This window comes from Sorex araneus, chromosome 3 (genome assembly GCF_027595985.1).
Source record: "Sorex araneus isolate mSorAra2 chromosome 3, mSorAra2.pri, whole genome shotgun sequence".
Lineage (NCBI taxonomy): Eukaryota > Metazoa > Chordata > Mammalia > Eulipotyphla > Soricidae > Sorex > Sorex araneus.
Window position 1 is genome coordinate 228,011,891 of NC_073304.1, and position 20,792 is coordinate 228,032,682.

Sequence of the window (20,792 nt, forward strand, 5' to 3'; positions counted from 1 at the left end):
TCATACTTAGACGTTATAGTAATCTTGGGTCTGGAAAAACAGTACAGTGGGCAGGGCGCTTGCCTTGCACATCCTTGACCCGGGTTTGATCCCCGGCATACCACATGATCTCCCCAAACACTGCCAGGTGTAATTCATGAATGCAGAGCCAGGGGTTACCCCTGAGCATCAATAGATGTGGCTCCAAAGCAACAACAGAAGTTACAGTAATAAAAAGCTGTGTGATTCTAGAGTATGGATTGACTCTAAGAACAATGGAATGAAATTAAGAACACCAAGACAAGCTCTTAAATAAAGAGAAGTTAACCTGTGACAAAGGGCAGAATACATAAATGGAACAAGGAAAGCTTGCTCAACCAATGGGAAAACTGGACAGCCACAGGCAAACTATGACACTAGGACCATGTCTCACACCATATACAAAAGTTAATTCAAACCTTGAGACTAGACCAGAATCCATAAACTACATTGTGGAAAGCGTCAGCAGAACTCTTCAGAATATAGACATCAGAGCTGCCTCAGATGATTTGACTTCAAAGCAAACAACAAAAAAATGAAACTGGATCCAACCAAGTTTTGCATGGCAAAAGAAATTTAAGCTAAAACAAAGAGACACCACCTGAATGGGAGAAAATATTTGCACATTGTGCATCAACTAAATGGCTAAGGTATATAGAAAGCACTCACAAAACTATGCAACACCAAAATGCTATGATTCACAAACTTCCACCACTATGCAAGCTCATCTTTTCCCGGTCTTGTTGTGGAGACTCAGAAATAAATGCTGAAAGAGGTAAACTAACCGCAAAAGTCTTCTCGACACCCACACATGGCTGAGGTAGCCAGGGCATTCTCCCCAGCAGCCACTTGCTTCCACACCACACACCACCAGTGTGCTGCCAGCTGGACTCCATTGCCTCAGGACTGCTATGCCTCACAGAGAACTTAGCCAGACTGAAATCTCAGGCACCTGGGTCCCTATGTCTTCTCAGAATCAGAACGGGCTGCCTCCCCCCACTTGCCTGTACTTCCAGAAGCACCAGCAGTTACCCCCATGCACCACAACCACGGCCATGGAAAGTCAGCGGCAAAAAATTTAACCCAGCTGGACTGACTGGTTAAAATTTTGGATTTTCTGGAGCGTGGAGGTGGTATCTCCAAACTCGACAACACTGACAATCCAGTAGTAGCACAACTGACTGGATGAGATGTAAGGTAGAAGCCAAACAGTCTTGACTTACAGAAATACTGACACAGAAGCTTAACTCGTAACAGCAGTTTAGTAATTCCCCAGACAAGGACTTCATATGTATGTGGTGAGAGGCAACAGTTTTCATTAATTTTCTTCTAATGAAGTATTTTTTTGAACATTCTGTTAGCTATTTTGGGATACAAGCAATATAAGATAAATTATCGTGTGCCCACCATGAGCACAGGCTTGAGGGATGGTTGGGAAAATAGAGATAATGATGGGGGAAGGTAACAGTGATGTGGGATTGGTGTTGGAATATTGAGTGCCTGTAACAGATCATCCCGAACAACTTTGCAAGCCACAGTGTTTAAATAAAGTTTGTGTGTGTTTGTGTGTGTGTACGTGCATGTGCACAGGGTGTGGGGAGTGAAGCAGCTATCCAATCAACTATAGGGAGAGGATATTAACAGATACTAGAATTATGATCAGCCATTATGCATATAAATTTTTTCGTGCTATGTTATCAGGCGGACTGGAGCAATAGGACAGCGGGTAGGGCGTTTGCCTTGCACGCGGCCATCTGGGTTCTATTCCTCCATCCCTCTTGGAGAGCCCGGCAAGCTACCAAGAGTATCCTGCCCGCACGGCAGAGCCTGGCAAGCTCCCCATGGTGTATTCGATATGCCAAAAACAGTCACAAGTCTCACAATGGAGATGTTACTGGTGCCTGCTCGAGCAAATCCATGAACAACGGGATGTCAGTGAAACATGTTATCAGGAAAATGAAAATAAAATAACAGTGAGATATTATTTTAAGCCAGCAAAAGTGGCCTATAGCAAAAAATACAGGAAACAATGAGTGTTGGTAGGGATGCAGTTACCAGAAGAACCCTCCGTCCTGTTGGTGGGGTGCCATCTGGCTCAGCCGCTACAGAAAGTAGCGATCCCACTTCTCGGTCTGCATCACCAAGAACCAAGACAAAAGCATGAACTTGAAAAGATGTATGTACATGTATGCTTATGACAGTACTTAGGGCAGTCGTCATGGAAACAGCCCTCGTGTTCAATGACGGAAGAATGGAGAAAGAAGTTGTGGTGTGCAGATCTTTATATCTATATCTGTATATACAATCTAGATGGATAGATAAATAGATAATACAGGAGTAAGGCACTGACTGGCCTTGCACATGGTCACTGTCACTGTCACTGTCATCCTGTTGCTCATCAATTTGCTCGAGCAGGCACCAGTAACGTCTTTCATTGTGAGACTTATTGTTACTGTATTTGGCATATTCAAGCCATGGGGAGCTTGCCAGGCTCTGCTGTGCAGGCGTGATACTCTCAGTAGCTTTCCGGGCTCTCCAAGAGGGGCAGAGGAATCGAACATGGGTCGGCTGTGTGGAAGGCAAATGCCCTACCCGCTGTGCTATCACTCCAGCCCATGTAGATTGGGATTTGTTCCTTCACACCCCATATGGTCCTCTGAGCTAGCATCAGGACTGATTCCTGAGCACAGAGTTGGGAGTGGCCCCCAAACCCTGTCCCTACTCTCACATTTAAGACCAAGAAAATAAAAACAGAGGGAACAGACAGTATCAAATGAGGCCAGACCCTTGGCCTGTGATTGCAGAAGTGAGATGGCCAAGCAGGGGGCGGAGGTGGGCAGGAGAAGTGGGTTGGGATTGGCATAAGCACAGTGAGGGAGAGCCTTGGGCACTTGGGTGGCGAGGAAGCTCCAGTGACTTTGTACGTTAAAATTATGAACGTTAAAATTATGAACATTAACAATATGGTAACCGTGTTCTCAAAGCTTCAAAAATTAAAAAATTTAAAAGAATGTCTTCCATGGTGATATGTTAAATGTTGGTGTAATCAGTCTTATTAGACCTTCTCACTTTTTTTATTTTTTATTTTTTGTAACTCTAAATTTTTTTTTAATTAAAAAAATTTTTTTTATTGAATCACCATGTGGAAAGTTACAAAACTTTCAGGCTTAAGTCTCAGTTACACAATGCTTGAACACCCATCCTTTCACCAGTGCACATATTCCACCACCAAGAACCACAGTAAACCTCCCCCCCCAGCCCCCAAGCCCCCTAGCCCCCCACCCCGCCTGTGTAGCTGATAAATTTCACTTTACTTTCTCTTTACTTTGATTACATTCAATATTTCAACAAAAGACTCACTATTATTGTTTGGAGTTTCCCCCCTCCATAGTTGGACCTGCTGGAAAGGAAGCATTTGATAATTTGTTCTCCATTGCTGAGAATGAAGAGATATGAGGTCGTGTGGTTACAATAGCGGCCGTGCGGTTTTGGATTTCTGTATTTTAGTATTTTAGTAACTAAGTACAGAGAAATTTCTGCCCTAAGTTGCATCATTACAAGGTCGTACCTCTCTGCTACTTTATTTTTATTATTTTTTATTCTTTTTTTTCTTTTTCTTTTTTATTTGTTTTTGCTTTTCTCTCTGCTACTTTATATTCCACATATGAGTGCAGTCTTTCTATATCTGTCTCTTTCTTTCTGACTCATTTCACTCAACATGATACTTTCCATGTTGATCCACTTATATGAAAATTTCATGACTTCCTCTATACTAACAGCTGCATAGTATTCCATTGTGTAGATTTACCAAAGTTTCTTTAACCAGTCATCTGTTTTTGGGCACTCCGGTTTTTTCCATATTGTGGCTATTGTAAACAGTGCTGCAGTGAACATTGAAATGCAGATGTCATTTCTACTATATCTTTTTGCCTCTCCGGGATATATTCCCAGGAGTGGTATTGCTGGGTCAAATGGGAGCTCAATTCCTAATTTTTTGAGAATCGTCCATATTGTTTTCCAAAAGGGCTAAACAAGTTGACATTCCCACCAGCAGTGAAGAAGGGTCCCTTTCTCCCCACATCCGCGCCAACACTGGTTGCTTTTGTTTTTTGGGATGTGAGCCAGTCTCTGTGGTATGAGATGGTATCTCATTGTTGTTTTGATCTGCATCTCCCTGATGATTAGTGATGTTGAGCATTTTCTCATGTGCTTTTCAGCCATTCGGATTTCTTCTTTGGGGAAGTTTCTGTTCATTTCATCACCCCATTTTTTGATCGGGTCGGCAGTTTTCTTCTTGTGGAGTTCAACCAGTGCCTTGTATGTCCTTGATATCAAGCCCTTCTTGGATGGGTATTGGGTAAATATCCTTTCCCATTCTGTAGGCTGTCTTTGTACTTTAGACCTTCTCACTTTTTATAGCACTGTCATCCCATCGTTCATCGATCTGCTCGAGTGGGCGCCAGTAACGTCATGAGACTTGTTACTGTTTTTGGCCTATCGAATATGCAACACGGAGCTTGCCAGGCTCTGCCGTGTGGATGGGATACTCTTGGTAGCTTGCTGGGCTCTTCGAGAGGGATGGAGGAATCGAACCCGGTCAGCAGCATGCAAGGCAAATGCCCTACCCGCTGTGCTATCACAATAACTCGAGTCCATAATAATAAATACTTTTTAAAACACTAATTATTTTAGAAAAACTCGATCACACTGTTAAACCAGGAGTAGCACACCAGGTGGAAGGGGCTGTAACGTAGAAGGCAACCAATCTTGATTAACAAAATATAAACACAGAAAGTTTAACCTATAGCAACACCTTAGTAATCTCTTACACAAGGGTTTAAGGGCTCCATAGTGAGATGCAACAATCTTCACTTTCTTCTAAGAAAACTTGTTTTGATTATCCTTTTAGCAAATTATTTATAATTTGCTATGTAAAATAATTCATTATCTTCAAAAACATTAAATTCTCAAAAGTATGTCATGAATCAGAAGCTTCATAGTGGAAATCACGTATCTTCAAGCATGGTGAAAATAGTTTTATTTTGATTATACATTATACTGTTTTCAGTCTGGAAAATGATTCTTTGATATCCTCGAATACCATAAATTATTTAAGCCTAAAACATCTTTGATATTTTATCTCAAATGAAAAGAAGATGTTCAATGAACATTCTGAAATAGCACTGTAGCACTGTCGTACCATTGCTCATCAATTTGCTCGAGCGGGCACCAGTAACGTCTCTATTATGAGATTTATTAGTCTATTGTGAGTAACGTCTCCATTGTGAGACTGTTTTTGGCATATTGAATGCACCACGGGTAGCTTGCCAGGCTCTGCCGTGCTGGCAAGATACTTTTGGTAGCTTGCTGGGCTCTCTGAGAGGGATGGAGGAATCAAACCTGGGTCGGCCACATGCAAGGCAAACGCCCTACCCGCTGTGCTCTCGCTCCAGTCCAGACAATTCTAGAACAGTGTTGCATAATACAGTCACCAAGAGTTTGCTCACTATTTTAAGCAGCTGTATTAGGATGTGAATAGAAAGATACCAATGAGTAAGTTTTTATTTACGACAATCACTGATCTAAAGCCTTTTATGTTTTTCCATTATAAAATTATTATTATTATTATTATTGCTACCCGTGCATATTGGATATGCCAAAAACAGTAACAACAAGTCTCTCAATGAGAGACATTACTGGTCCCCACTCAAACAAATCAATGAGCAACGGGATGACAGTGATTATTATTATTATTGTTGTTGTTGTTGTTATTTGGTTTGGGGGCCATACCAGTGGTGCTCAGAGCTTATTTCTGGATCTGGGGCCCCACGGATCTCTCTGATGGGTTCGGGGACCCTGTGGGGTGTTGGTGAGCTTGCCCTCCCTGAGCACAGGTGCTTGGCGTCTGACTGGCGTCTCTTGACTTCACAACGGCCATGAAGCTGCCCCTCGTGTCTTGTGGCTTGAGTTTATGATTGTTTTGATTTTTCTGCTGCTGGACATATTTTCGTGTGCTATTTTCCCTTTGTGTTTCTTTCCGTAGTGGTTGTTTACCGAGAGCTGTCCCTTAGTTTTCAGGGGTTTTCCACCCAACATTTTCCAGGGAACTCGGGTTCGCTCTGGGAGGTAACTCGGCTGGGACATGCGGGCCCCGGGCTTGAAGGTTTGGGGCTCGGGGCTGCCAGTCCCCGTCCTCCCCCTCTGCCTGTCCGCTGTCAGTGTGCTGCCTTCCCTCTCTCTGCCACCTCACACCTGCCATGCCTTGGCAGCTGTCATTCACTCTGACCCTGGCGCCATCCTTCGTGCTGGAGTTGTTGGAGGGTCTCCATACTCACGCCCACAGTTCAGTGCTGCGGTTCTTTTTTTTTTTTGCATTTTTGGGTCACACCCGGCGATGCACAGGGGTTACTCCTGGCTCATGCACTCAGGAATCACTCCTGGCAGTGCTCAGGGGACCATATGGGATGCTGGGAATGAAACCCGGGTCAGCCGCGTGCAAGGCAAACGCCCTACCCACTGTGCTATTGCTCCAGCCCCCAGTGCTGCGGTTCTTGGAGTACATAGCTGTCTCTTGAGCTGATGCGGTTATGACGGGCTTTCTCCCACCACGTGACCTTCCTGGTACTTCCTTTCCTATCCGAGTTGGCCCCGGTGCCCCTTCCTGTGGTCCTCAGCACACACCTCTGCTCGCTCCTCGGGGCCCGGGGCCTCGGCCGATAGGCCCTGTCTGTCTGTCCTTCACCCGGGTCTTCTCCGTGCAGCACTTCTCGTCTCTCATTTCTCTGCTGGCCCCCCTCGTTTCTGATGAGGAGCAAACCGTGGATCTCCTTGTCCCCCAGGACTCTCTGCCTCTTCTTCGGGCTCCTTTCAAGGCCCATCTCCTCTTTGGCTTCCAGTGCTGACCAGAGTGAGCGTGGACGTTGCTGCTGTTTTCACTCTGCAGCAACGTGAGAGGTGGCGTGGCTCTCCCCGCTGTGCTTTTGGTTTGGTATCAGACTTGAGGAACAGTCAGGCATTACTGGGCTGTTTCCTCACTCTCCCCACCCCTCTCCCTGACGTCTCTGTAACTGCACGTTCTTAGGCTCTGCTTTGTGCCACTGGCTCTTTCCAGGTTTATTTTTCAATTACGAGTCTTCCTTTTTCTCTCCTATCTTTGGGTTAGATCATTTCTCTGGGACTGTCATCAGATTTTCACACCCTTTATGATGTACTTCCAAGTCAGCTACCCTCATCTTGTGATTTTTATTCTTTTAGTTTTTATAACTTATTCACTTCTAGGGTTTCCATTGGTTTGCTTTTAATAATTCCCATTTCTCTGACCTCTTTTCTCACTTAAAAATTTTATTGATTGGGAACATTGGTGGAAGGAAGGTCACACGAGGGGTGGAACTGGTGTTGAAACAACGAAAGCCTGAAACAACTGTCTGATGGACAGCTTTGTAAATCATGGTGTTTAAATTAAATTTTTTTCTATGGTTAAAAAAAAGGCACAAGGAAAAAATAAAGATAAAAAGCAAAAACGTCTTTGATTCTTTGAATATACTTTAGTGCTTTGTAGCCATTTATATGAGCTACTTGAAATTCCTGTGTGTGCTTACTAGTTTCAGCTCCGGCTTACTAACTTCTTTTACTTATTTATCCTTGCCTCCGAACACTTTCTTCTTTCTCCCATTAACTTCTGTATAAAGCGTATAAAGAACACTGTAGATGCCAGGTTCTTGAGACCCCAGGATTGCTCTCTTCCTCCATGGAATAGTGCTTCATTATTGTCTTGGGCTATTGAGTTGCTGTTTATTTTTTCGCAGAGGCATCTATTCTATCAACTGTCCCTTAGAGACCCATAGAAAAGCTTGTTTGAGGATTTGTCAGGCAGGTTTAGAGATGCCAGAGGTGGCCATTGCAAGGCTTCAGCTCGGTCCAGCTGTTTACCAGTTCTTGGGGATGTTCCGGCGGGGCAGAGAACTTTAAAGAGAATTTGATTGTTCTTTGAGTCAGAAGGGATGCTTGGAAATGAAACCAAAATACAAGTGTTCTATTGCCTTTCAATTTCAGTCTTTCATGCTGAACGAAATTATATTGTCTGTTTCTATCTTTGATGTCTGCAGATACACGTGTGTATAGATGCACATGTGCATAGATGCGTTTCTATCGCCATCTGTATTTTTTATTATCTATATGTACTGCAATATGTACTGCTTGAGTTAGGTTGTTTCTACATGCTCCATGTATTAGAAATGCAGTTACTCGGTAGTGTTAATGTGAGATTTTTTAGAAAAGGTACTTCTGGTTTGTTTTGTTTTGTTTGTTTGCTTTTTTTTTTTTTTAAGAATGGCAGTAGAGAAATTTTCTTTTTAATTCTATTTGTAATATTTTTGTCACTGTCTTTACTGAACAAGTTATTCAACATTTCATTTGGCAATATTGGGACAAATGGACCTCCTTCTAATAATGTAGAATGGAAAAGGACACAGAACTACTGTCATTCTTGCTAACAATGCAGTAAGTTTGTGAAGAAACTTGAGGCAAACCCAAACTCAGAGACACTTGATTACTGTCTCTGCTCCTTAGAAATATAAAGGTTGAGAAACACAAAGACTGTTCTGGATTGGAGAGATGTTCCAGAAGTAGAGATATGACAATCAAAACAGTTCAAGACTCCGGTCTGGAAAAGTAATACTACAAATGTGTCATGGTGATAACTGATAAAACAAGTGCAGATTGTATGTTAGCTGATGTTACAGTGTTCTTACATTTCCAGATTTTTATAAGTACGTTGTGGTTAGATAAGGTAAAAGGAAGTGTCTTTACGGGAAGGGTAATAGCCACATCCTGTGTGCTCAGGGCTTCCTCCTGGCTCTGTGCTCAGGGGTTCCATCTGCCCATATATGCGGTGACTGTATGGGGACTATATAGTGCCAGGGATCACGCTGGGGTTGGCTGCCTGTAAGGCAAGCACGTCAGTCTCAGTACTATCTTTTGAGCCCCGCGTATTTGCTTTCAGATCATTTTCATTGGGTTTTTAGGAGTAGAGAAATACGTGTCTAACTTACAAGTGGTTTAGAAAATTGTTCATTAGATGTATATGTATAGATAGATGTATACACCTGTAAGTCTGCACCTACATTGAGACACTGTGTCTGTCATCGCGTTGCTCATCGATTTGTTCGAGTGGGCACCAGTAACATCTCTCATTGAGAGACTTATTGTTACTAAAGCACTGAGGTGAAACGTGAGCATTGATGAATCTGGGTGAAGAGTACAGGGGTGCTCCTTCAGGATAGATACGCTATTCCTGAGACTTCTGATCGAATATACCCACAAAAAATTTCATTAGAAAAGTAGAATTTTGATGTATCTCTTTGAATACTAGAACAGAGATTGGTCACATAAACTATTAAAGGACATAGAAATCATTTTGAAATCATGTAAACCTAAAGCCACAGAGAGTGCTGGAGCCCGAACTTCCTTGCTTCCCAGCTCAGATGCCTGTTCCTTGTCCGCCACGTTTGTGAACTTGCTCTCCTGACTTCTGGAGATTGGGCCCATTCGCTTTCTTCTGATTGCTGTTCCTCTCGAACCGCATTTGTTCCTCCACATAGCTTAATTACTGTCTCCGTTCCTGTCTTTTGACAAAGCAAGTCTGAAGAATTACCCTCCATTGGATTGGTGAAGCACAGATCCCTTGTTTATTTGTGATCTGGTCCACCAACAATGAGGGTCCAAGCAGACGGGAGTCAGTGGGTTGGGTTATTGAAGTAGCTTTGTAAGTAGTTGGGCTGTCTCTGAGCTTATCATAGCATCTCCAGAAGTTGTTCCAGAAAGGTAGGGTAATGTCCCCTGAATCTTCCCATTTTGGTTCTACTGGTTTTTTGAATTTGAGTAAGTTTTAGTAGGCTCCCTAAAAAAGATTTATCTTCACAAGGGTCTTCATCATGTAGCCCTTCTCTGCTAAGATGAGGAAGTCATGTCATTTAAAGGCAACGGGGTGAAAGTATTCATAATTTATTTCCTTTTTCATAGTAGATGTGCACGTATGACTGCCTCCATCTCTTCCACACAAAATGTTTGAAAATTAAGAATTTGTCTTTTGCTAAGTTGTGTTATGGATGGCAGGAGGGAAGCTTTCTCTTTAATACTAGCCTTATAGTCACTTACTATTCAGTATTTTTTGTTGTTGTTGTTCTTTGGGTCACACCCGGCGATGCACAGGGCTTACTCCTGCCTTTGCACTCAGGAATTACTCCTGGCCATGCTCAGGGGACCATATGGGATGCTGGGAATCGAACCCAGGTCAGCCTCGTGCAAGGCAAATGCCCTACCTGCTGTGCTATCGCTCCAGGCCCACTATTTAGTATTTTAACCTCGAAGATGGAGGGCCCCCTGGCTAGGCTTTGGGGGGTGCTTTCTCTGGGGGTGCGGCTTCCTCGCTGTCGACTGTGGACTCTGGGGCCCATCCTGCTTGTCAGGCCCCAGGAGTCTTGGTTTTGTCTTCCTGCCTTCAGCCAGCTCAGTGTCTGCTGCGTGTGATTGGTGCTCTCCTCAGGAACCTGCTTCTGATCGTCCTTGCTGCTGTCACCGACGCCATTAGCACAGTCCCCGCCAGCAATTCTTTATACACCCAGAAGTGTCTTATCTCCCGTTCCTGTGTTAGAAGTCTAGGATTGTGGGCTTGGGGTACCCGGTGTTTGGCACGAAACCCTCATTCCTTGGTCCCCAGGATAAAGTCCCTGTCTTAGAATCCTTCCCAACTGCAGTGGTTTCCTCAGAGTGGGGTGTTGTGTGTGTGTGTGTGTGTGTGTGTGTGTGTGTGTGTGTGTGATTTGTCTCCTCTCCACTTTGGTGCTGACCCTTAGTTCTTTGTTGCAGAGGCTTTGTTCCACTGGAATTTAGGTCAGTCTTCGGTCAGATCGATCCAGGTTTGGGGGTAGGTTTGCTGTGATCATAGAACGAGATAACATAGTTTTTTTCATACCATTGCTCTTATCCTGAAAGTTATTGCAAAGACTTTCAGTTGACTTGGAAGCCAGTGAAGAATGTCACTGATGCGGTGTCTAAAATGTGTCTAGACCTGTAAAAGGTGAAAATTGAAAATTTTCAATTTTCACTTTATTTTCTACATGGAGTTTTTTTTGTTTGTTTTTCAACTATACTCAGTGATGCTCAGGGCTTGCTCCTAGCTCTGCGTTCAGGGATCATTCCTGGTGGGACTTGGGGGACCTATATAGGGTTCCAGGGATCAAACCCGGATTGACTGCATACAAGGCAGGTGCCCTAATCTCGGAACTATCTCTCTGGCCCTTTAATGGTGTGTTTTTTGCGAGAGATGCAAGTAAATTAATGATACCTTTCAAATATTTTCCTTGAAGTTGGACATGAAAACCAAGATGATGGAAGCTAAGTTTCACGAAGAGAAGCTCAAGTTGCAGCAGAAACATGACAGTGATGTCCAGAAGGTAGGTTAAGACCATGTCTTCTCTAAGAATATTGGACATATTTTGGGTCTTGTGACCATTCACCCATGTAGTCACTTATTTCTGTACTTATGAGTGTCTTCTATCAATGGAATTTGCTAATAAATTAGTACCTTAGCAAAAAAAAATTCTTTAAATGTCACTTGCTAAATGTGTGTTCGTGTAAATGCTTAGAGTTAATGTTACCTTTTAGTTTGTCTTTATCTTTCATCTGAAAATTGGCCTTTGTATAGCTCCTTACCTCCATTCTCTTACCACTGTTCATAGAAATGAGAGATAGACATCGACTCTAAATACAAGAGTTTGCTTTGGCCTAAAATCCTTTCAGTTTTCTGGTAGTTAAAAGTTACAAGTCCCCGCACGCCCGCCCTGACTCGGTTCAGCCTGGGAAGATGCAGCTGTTGCAGGTGAGACCCCAGGATCCAGGCTTCTTTCCTTCAGCCGTTTATCCGGAGTTGGCCTTGCGTTGTTCCTGTGGCTGTGGCAAAGTGAAAGTAATTTGGGGGGCCGGAGCGATAGCACAGTGGGGAGGGCATTTGCCTTGCACGCGGCCGACCGAGGTTCGACTCCCGGCATCCCATCTGGTCCCCTGAGCACCGCCAGGAGTAATTCGTGAGTGTAGAGCCAGGAGGAACCCCTGAGCATCGCTGGGTGTGACCCACAAAGCAAAAAAAAAAAGAAAGTGATTTTTAACTCTTTGAGGGCAGAGCAGGAATCACACTGTCTGTGATCATCGCACAGGGAACTTGAGACTCTTCGATGGTCCTTATAAATCGCTGGTGTTTCTTCCCAATACACGAAGGTGGACCCCAGAGGAGCCCTGTCTGTCTGTGCCGGTGGGGAGCTCAGCTGGGGCTCCGCCGCCCAAGCCCCGGGGCTGGAGATGGAGGTGGCCTGGAGCTTTGGTGGCTCCTCCATGGTTGTAGTAATCCCTTCCCTGTCTAATTCTGCCCCCACGCTCCTGGTGGCTCCCGCTGGGCAGACGGTGGCTTCACCTTTCTTTGTCTCAGGCCCCAGAGCCGCCAGGAGGAGGCAGCCTGGGCGGGAACATCAGCAGGAGGAGGGACATGCCTGCTCCTCTCTGCCTTCCCTCTTCGCCATTCGGATTGCAGAGTCAAATGCGACTGTCCCTGGCGTTTGGCTCTCCCTCCAGAGGGGCCCCGTGGAAACATCTCCCTGCCATCTGTTGGCTGGGGATCCAGTAATAGAATTTCAGCGCTGTACATGATGTCTGTGTGAAATGGAAATGCCTCTATGTGGCAGGTTAATTAAAGTCGATATGCAGATGGTGGTAACAGCGTTTCACATAGGCTGGTAGGCTCGTCTTTTGCAAAGAGCCGTGCTAAGAAAAATATTTAGTAATAAAATTCCTTTCCAGGAATTTCTAAAAACAAATTCTTTATGAAAACAGGAAGCAGTGCACTACTTGGAAATGCCAGGTAAAATAGAAAATAAAACCCGGTTTGGAAGTTCTGTTGGTCGGTGTATTGCTTGCAGGGATTTGCTAAGCGTCAGGAGTCGGGAAGGAATAGAATTTAAAATGTCTTAAGTATATGTTTGCATTCTTACCCCTGTCTGCTTCAAAACGGACACCAGGCTCAATCTGCTTTCTGATATGCCCGTGATTCTTTGAGACGGGGCTAACACAATAAACGGTAAATGAAAATGTGCATAATAAAAGCACGAAGCAATGATCGGCTGGGGTTGGACGGTTTAACCTTGATTGTAGAGGATGAATAATAAGGGAAGTGGGTGCTTGGGCCAGAGTGACAGGACAGCAGGGAGAGAGCCTGCCTTACAGGTGGCCAACCAGGTTTGGTCCCTGCATCCCACTTGGTGGCTGGGTCCCACCAGGAGTGATGCCTGAACAGCAGAGCCAGGGGTAAACCCGGACCACTGCTGGGCGCGGCCCAACATTTTAGAAAAAGGAAAGGAAAGTGGGTATTTTCCTCCTGCCTTAATTTGATTCATTTTCTCTGGTTGGTTGGGACTTTTCTCCCTGCCTGCCATCCTTTCTACATGTTGGTTATTTTCTAGTGTTTTGGGAGTCAGAAGTATAGAATCACGAATAATTTTTTTAAGTATTGGAAATGATTAAGTCATGTAAAATGTTGATGCAGTTTCTAACTTTTAAGATTTATTTTTAATTTTTAAGTGTTATTTGTTTTGGCTCTTACTGTTGTTTTGTCTTTCGGGCCACATCGAGTGCCGCTCGGGGCTATTCCTGACTCGCCCAGGCGTCACTCGGCGTGTGCTGAGGACGGAACCAGGGTCTGCCCTCCTGCGAGGCAGGAGTTTGACCCTCGGACTGTCTCTCTGCTCCAGTTTTGGACACTTGAGCTGCCGCTCCTGATTCCTAGTGGCGGGGCCAGACATGAAGGGAAGATGAGCCGGCGCACCTCATCCTCCCCCGGAGCTGAGAGCCTTGTCGCTGTGCAAGGCCTGATTGACTGGGCGCAGGCGGGTGGCTTCTCAGGCGAACACCGGAAGGTGCAGCCCAACTCAGGGAGCGTGGGAACCGGACTGTCTGAGCCACCTGATTGTTTCTCTCAACCTCCTCATGACAGCTGAGTCACCCAGTCACTACTCACAGTCTCTTTAACATGGGTGTATAGTAATTAAAAAGCAATTAAAATTGATATTTTCCAGTAATCAGTTATTCTGGTATATTAATGTTTTCTCAGTGTCCTAAATTTTTTTTTTTTTTTTTGCTTTTTGGGTCATACCTGGCGATGCACAGGGGTCACTCCTGGCTCATGCACTCAGGAATTACTCCTGGCGGTGCTCGGGGTCCATATGGGATACTGGGATTCGAGCCCAGGTTGGCTGCATGCAAGGTAGATGCCCTACCCGCTGTGCTATCGCTCCAGCCCCCTAAAATATGTTTTTATTTATCTTTTGGAAGCCAATTATAGGGTAAGATATTCTTGCAAAAAATCTCATTCTAAAAGTATGTATTCTTGGGGGCCAGAAAGATAGTGCAGTGGGTGGGACACTTGCCTTGCATGTGGCCGACCTAGGTTCGATCCCTGACTTTCCGTATGGTCCCCTGAACCCATCAGGAATAATTCTTCTGTGCAGAACCAGGACTAACTTATGAGCACCATGGGTGTGGCCCCAGGACCATAAAACAAACAAAAAATATGTATTCTCAAGGTAAAAGATATAGTTTATTTAACCGTTTCTAATTCATTTGCAGATTTTAGAAAGAAAGAATAATGAAATAGAAGAAACAAAAATTTTATACAGAAAGAAACAGAATGAAATGGAGGAGACTATTAGAAAACTTGAAGTGAAAGGTGATGTAATGTTGCATGAATATTGTAATAACATATCCTTTCATTCATATTGTAATAACATATCCTTTCATTCATAAATATTATAATAGCATACACTTTCATTCATAATATTGTGATAACATATCTTTTTCATTTTGGTGGGTTTACAGAGCAGAATTTAATTTCTGACACTTGTAGTATGAGGGAATGCTTATATTTGGTTCTTTCTGTCAACAGGTATAGAATTTGTGGGTTTCCATAGGACTGGAGGGAACCGTGTGTGTGTGTGTGTGTGTGTGTATGCGTGTGTGTGTGTGTATTGTGGAGTGGGGGCTAGTGGCAGCTGTTGCTTTGATTAAAGAGTTGGAAGAAGTGGTGACTGTTACTCCCTTTGTATTTAAAGAATGCTTTAAATTAATTCACCATAAATTACAAAGTTATTCATGATTGGGTTTCAGGAATACAGTTTTTGTTACTTTTTTAATTTTTAATTTTTTTAATTTTATTGAATCACCGTGACAGAAGTTACAAAGCTTTCAGGTTTAAGTCTCAGTCATATAATGATCAAAGCCCCATCCCTTCAGCAGTGCACCTGTTCCCCCACCAAGAACCCCTTCCCCCACACCCCACCCCCACACCTGAGTGGCCAATGATCTTCACTTTATTCTCCCTATACTTTGGATACATCCAATATTTCAACAGAGAACTGACTATTATTATTTGGAATTTCCCCCAACAATCAAACCTGCTGAAAAGGAATCATTTGATAGTTTGTTTTCCATTGCTGAGGATGAAGATTATGGGAGCTGTTGCGGCCCTGCGGTTTTGGATTTCTGTTGTTTTAGCTCAGTTTACAGCCTAGATGCATTTCTGTAAGTCTCTGGGTGCCAAAATGGGTTAGTAGACCTCCCGGATCATAGTCTTTAAGGAGCAGAGGGGCCGTGTCTGGTGCGGCTGCTCCGGATCTCATCTGGGCCTAGGGCGTGCCGGTAACACCCCATCCCATGATCTCTTGCGTGCCACGTCACGACAAGCTAGTACCTCTCAGTTGTGAGTCCTAGAAAATGGTGGATGCCACGTGGGCGCTGCTGCCACTGCTATCTTCCCCATAGAAAGAAAGCGTTGGGAGAGAAAATCCTTCCCCCTCCCCGGGCGACATGGGGTCGTAGCTCAGCTCACAGTCTAGATGCATTTCTGTAAGTCTCTGGGTGCCAAAATGGGTCAGTAGACCTCCCGGATCATAGTCTCTAAGGAGCAAAGGGGCCGTGTCATGCACGGCTGTTCCCAGTTTTCAGTATTTTTATCAACATGTTTGATTGAGAAATAAACACATTTATTTCTCTTGGGCCTTCAGCTTTTTTTTTTTTTCTTAACATTTTAGGTCACACCTAGTGGTGCTCAGGGCCTTCCCCCTGGCTGCTACCCTCAGGAATCACTCCTGGCGGGCCTTGGGCACCATATGGGAGGCCGGGGATCTAACCTGGGTCCACTGCACGCAAGGCAAACGCCCTGCCTCTGTACTGTCCTCTAGCTCCTCTCTCAGTAATACAGTGTTTCCACACCAGTCCCTCTGCCAGTGTCCACGTCCCTCCACCAGTGCCCCCTCCCCCCCCCCAGTTTCCCTCCTGCCCCTATGGGAGGCACAATTTTTTAATATATTAACGTTGACACTGTGGTTTACAGCACTGTCTTTAAGAGAGGTCATGCATAACCCTTTACTGCCTTCCAGCCCCCTCTCTTCCTCAGGGTTGAACACTTCTCTCCTCCATGGTTATAGTAATCCCTTCCCTGTCCAATTTCACCCCTGCGCCCCCTACCCCACTCCCAGTGTCATCCTTCCTAAGGAAGACCAGCTCTCATGTTCTTTGTTTTGTTGCATGTTTTTTTATCTTTTCTTATGGCTGAGTAATATTCCATTGTGTACACGTGCCATAGTTTATTTTTGTTCCCCAGTCATCTGTTCTTGGATACTTGGGTTATTTCCAGATTTTTGCTATTGTGGATAGTGCTACAAGGAACATAGAGGTGCAGATGTTTTTCCTCTGTTGTCCTTTTGGCCCCTTGGGGCAGATACCATGAAATCGAGTTGCTGGGACAAGTGGAAGCTCAGTTCCTAGATTTTGAGGAATGTCCATCATTTTCCAGGAAGGCTGGACCAGTCAGCATTTTCACCAGCAGTGAATGAGAGTTCCTTGCTCCCCACATCCACACCAGGACTGGTTGTTCTTGTTCTTTTTGATGAGTTCCAGTCTCTGTGTGAGATGATGTCTCATTGTTGTTTAGATGTGCATTTCCCTGATTATTATTGATGTAGATCATTCCTTCATATGCGTTTTGGCCATTTGTTTATATTCTTTGTGGAAGTTTCTGTTCATCTTCTCCCCATTATTGACAGGGTTGGAATTTTTTTAAGTGTAGATCTTTTATCTACATTTAACCACAGTGCTTTATGTGGTTAGGATATTAATCCTTTATTAGATGAGTGATGGGCAACTTACTTCTCGTAATCTGTGGCGTGTCTTTGTATCTTGATCACTACTTCCTTTGCAGTGCAGAACCATCTTAATTTAATATAGTCCCATTTGTTTCTCTTTGTTTCTGTTTGCTTGCTTAATGGAGCTGACTCCTTTGATGCTCCAGCCTCAATGTCATGGATGTTACTCCCTTTTAAAGCTCTCTTTCTCCTCCTTGGAATGGAGCTTCCGTATACCAATCATAGAACTCACTGACTTTCACAAAGTCATTTTGATCAAACAAAATCTATTACAGTAAGTATCTACTTTATGCCTTCTAGTATGTGCCTGTCTTGTTATGTACTTTCCAGACATGTACAGAGTAATCGCCATTTACATATTCATTGGGAAGAAAAAGAGCGTATGTTATCAAGTGTTAAAATTGACCACGGTTATAGGCGAAAACATTGAAATGCAGCAGACATTCATTAGAGAGAGTTAAAAATGACTTTCTGGGTAACGGGACTAGAAGAGTATAGTAATATTTGGTTAGCTGGCGAGAACAGCTCCAGGTGTCGGCCAGGGATGCTGGCATTGATCCCCTGTGGGAAGGATGCGCAACTGCAGTAGATGGAAAGCACTGGGGGGGGTGACTTGTTCTGAGTTAAGAAGGAACTTGGATTTCAGACTTAGGAGCCTTCGCTTCATGCTGCAGATGCTAGGCAGCCAGAGAAAAGCTACTGACTGGTGAGTTCCAGGGCCTCAGTTTTAGAAAGAGTAGCCTGGCCAGGAAGGGGCTGTGAGGGCACTCTCATTAGATGATTGGAGACAGAGGCAGGGCGTAGAGCAGGAGGGAAGGGAGGGGAAGAGAAAGAGGGGGGGCGAAAAGGAGAGGGAGATGGGGTGAGAGAGAGAGAGAGAGAGAGAGAGAGAGAGAGAGAGAGAGAGAGAGAGATAGGAGGGGGAAGAGGCAGGAGGCAGGTGAAAGAGGAAGGGAAAGGCAGAGGGTTGCCTGCTCCAAGACAGTGCAAAGGCCCTGGGCCTTTGCTGGTCGTCATAATAAGGTGACGTTGGAGTAAATCACACAAGCCGTCATGGTGCCTCTCTACACTTGGGTAACTTTGTTCGGGAGAAGGACCTGAATATCTGCATGAGACGGTGTATTGAGAGTAGTAGAGCGGAATGGAAATGAAGAGGGAATTTGGAATAACTTGGTGGATGTGAAGATAGAATGAGAAGGAGGAGGGAAGGGGAGACATTTTTCATCTAGGGAATTTTCGATGGAATTTCCTGGCTCTGTCCCAAGTCACCGAGACAGAGTATATCTGAGAGGAAGATATCTTTGAAAATTTAGGATGCCTGGAGGCGGGGGCAGAGAGACTACCTTTAAGGGTGCAGGCTCTTGCCTTGCCGGCGACCCTGGTTTGGTCCTGGGTACCACAAGTATTCTCCTGAGCCCTGCCAAGAGTGACCCCTGAGCATCGCCATGTGGACCCTGCCCTGGATTGGGATGCTTACTACAGCGCATGTTAGCTAATGAAATAGATACTTCTGGTTTGTTTTCAGCCTTAAAAATTGATGTAAGTTATGAGAAATTTGTTCAGATGCATTCTTCAAATATTAGTGGCTACAAAAATATTTAAAATTTAGTTCTACTTTTTCAGTTTTCACTCTGATCCAACCCAATTTAAGCAAGCTACTGTTTTAAAGGTAATACATTTTAAGACTTTTGAATGGCAAGAAAATTCTAGGCTACCTTTTGAAATCGTGGAGTCAAATGACCTAGATGCTAAAGGTTAATAGAAGGTTAAACTGGATATTTTTTTTCTCCCCCCCTTATTTTTGTTGCAGTAGAAGAAATTGTTGTGTCAGGGTGAAAGTTCTGCTCTGCACTCCTGTGAGAGCACTTTCAGTGAGCCGTTGAGAGAGAGCAAATCTGTCTGCTTTGTCAAGCCAGTGTGCAGCTGAGTTTATTCTGGTCTCTCGATAGCATGAATAGAGAGAAACGCCTTTTTTTTTTTTTTTTTTTTTTTGCTTTTTACTGAAGCCAGCGACGGCTTCCACCCTTTTTGAAAGCGCCTGCTGAGTGGTTTCTAGGGGCAACCTCTGCTAGAACTGAGCCTGGGCAATGGGGCTGGCTGGCGTGCAGCACGGCCACGGCCGAGCAGTGGGAGGTGGGGAGGACCCGAGGCTCCTCGCTCTGCTCAGTGCACAGTGCTCCGAGGGCTGGCTGAGGCAGCACCATCCCGCTCTGTAGGGAAACTGGAAAGGCCTTTCTCTTTAGACATGGGCCCGTCAGCCATCGAGGCACACCGTGTGGGACGTGGTTTGGTGAGAAGCAGCTGAGTTTTCTGGGGAATGAATTGGGAGTTTCTTTTGCCCCTCCCCAACCCCCCAGCAACAGGAAGTTCCCCAGAGGTGAAGGGTGGCGGGGAGGGGGGAAGGCGGGACGGAGCTGGGGAGCAGGGGCTGGTTTCCGGTGCAGGAGGCCCGGAACATGGGTGCCTGGACTGGGCAGTGCGGTGGTGCCGGGGGTCAACAGGGCCGGCCTAGCAGTGCTGGGATCCAGGAGGCGCTGGACGGACCCCCGGGGCTGCATGTGGGAATTGAGGGGGGTATTTTAATTCCAGCGGTGCTGGGTTCTGGCCATGCAAACCCTGGGCCTTGCCACCAAACCAGCTGCCCGCTTTCGACGCTGGCGGGAGTTTCAGCTGGGGGTAGCTGTCCCAGGCTGGCACTGTCCTGACAGCAGGCGGAGCCCGCGGGGAGAAGAGGCCGTGGGCACTGTCGGAACCGAGTGACAGCGGGCAGGACCAGGGACCCGGGGGGGGTGTGGCTGGCGTGGGCAGAGAGGGAAGGTCGCTCTCGGAGTCGGGCTTGAGATCGCATGGAGGGGCGGAGTCATCTGTTGGCTGCTGCTCCGTGTCGTAGTCTTCAGCCTTCATCCCGCGTGGTCGCCAGGAGGGGCTTAACTCCGTTTCCTTCTGTTTCGACAGTTCAGACCCTTATCCGTGACTGCCAGGTCATCAGAGAGACCAAGGAGAACCAGATTGCGGAGCTGAAGAAGATGTGCGAGCAGAGCGCCGAGTCTCTGATTAACGAGTGGGAGAAGAAGGTGAGCATGGGGTGGGGGGGCTGGGGGGTCAACGGGACAGGGTCAGGCCCGGGGGAGCACGGGGTTGGGGGGGCTCATCGGAACGGGGTCAGGCCTGGGGGAGCTCGGGGTGGGGGGTCAGTGGGATGGGGTCAGCGGGACGGGGTCAGGCCCAGGGGATCTCGGGGTGGGGGGTCAGCGGGACAGGGTCAGGCCTGGGGGAGTACGGGGTGGGGGGGTCAGCGGGACGGGGTCAGGCCCGGGGGAGTGCGGGGTGGGGGGGTCAGCGGGACGGGTCAGGCCCGGGGGAGTGCGGGGTTGGGGGTCAGCGGGACGGGGTCAGGCCCGGGGGAGCGCAGGGTTGGGGGGGTCAGCGGGACGGGTCAGGCCCGAGGGAGCGTGCCCGGGCCGGCCCCGCTCAGCGTGCAGGGAGCTGAGTGCAGAGAAAGGGGGAGTCACTCCGGAGTCTGCGACTGTC

At 45.9% G+C, this 20,792-nt stretch overlaps 1 protein-coding gene across 3 annotated transcripts in view; it reads left to right on the forward strand.

Annotated features, from left to right (window-relative positions):
- The window catches only part of CEP112 (centrosomal protein 112), a 463,550-nt gene that overhangs the window by 82,297 nt on the left and 360,461 nt on the right, over positions 1-20,792 (forward strand). For all 3 annotated transcript variants that reach the window (XM_055130431.1, XM_055130433.1, XM_055130432.1), the window contains exons 10-12: positions 11,385-11,471; positions 14,689-14,788; positions 20,217-20,335. In XM_055130431.1, coding sequence (XP_054986406.1) covers positions 11,385-11,471; positions 14,689-14,788; positions 20,217-20,335 — 306 coding nt within the window. The remainder of the gene's footprint in view (positions 1-11,384; positions 11,472-14,688; positions 14,789-20,216; positions 20,336-20,792) is intronic.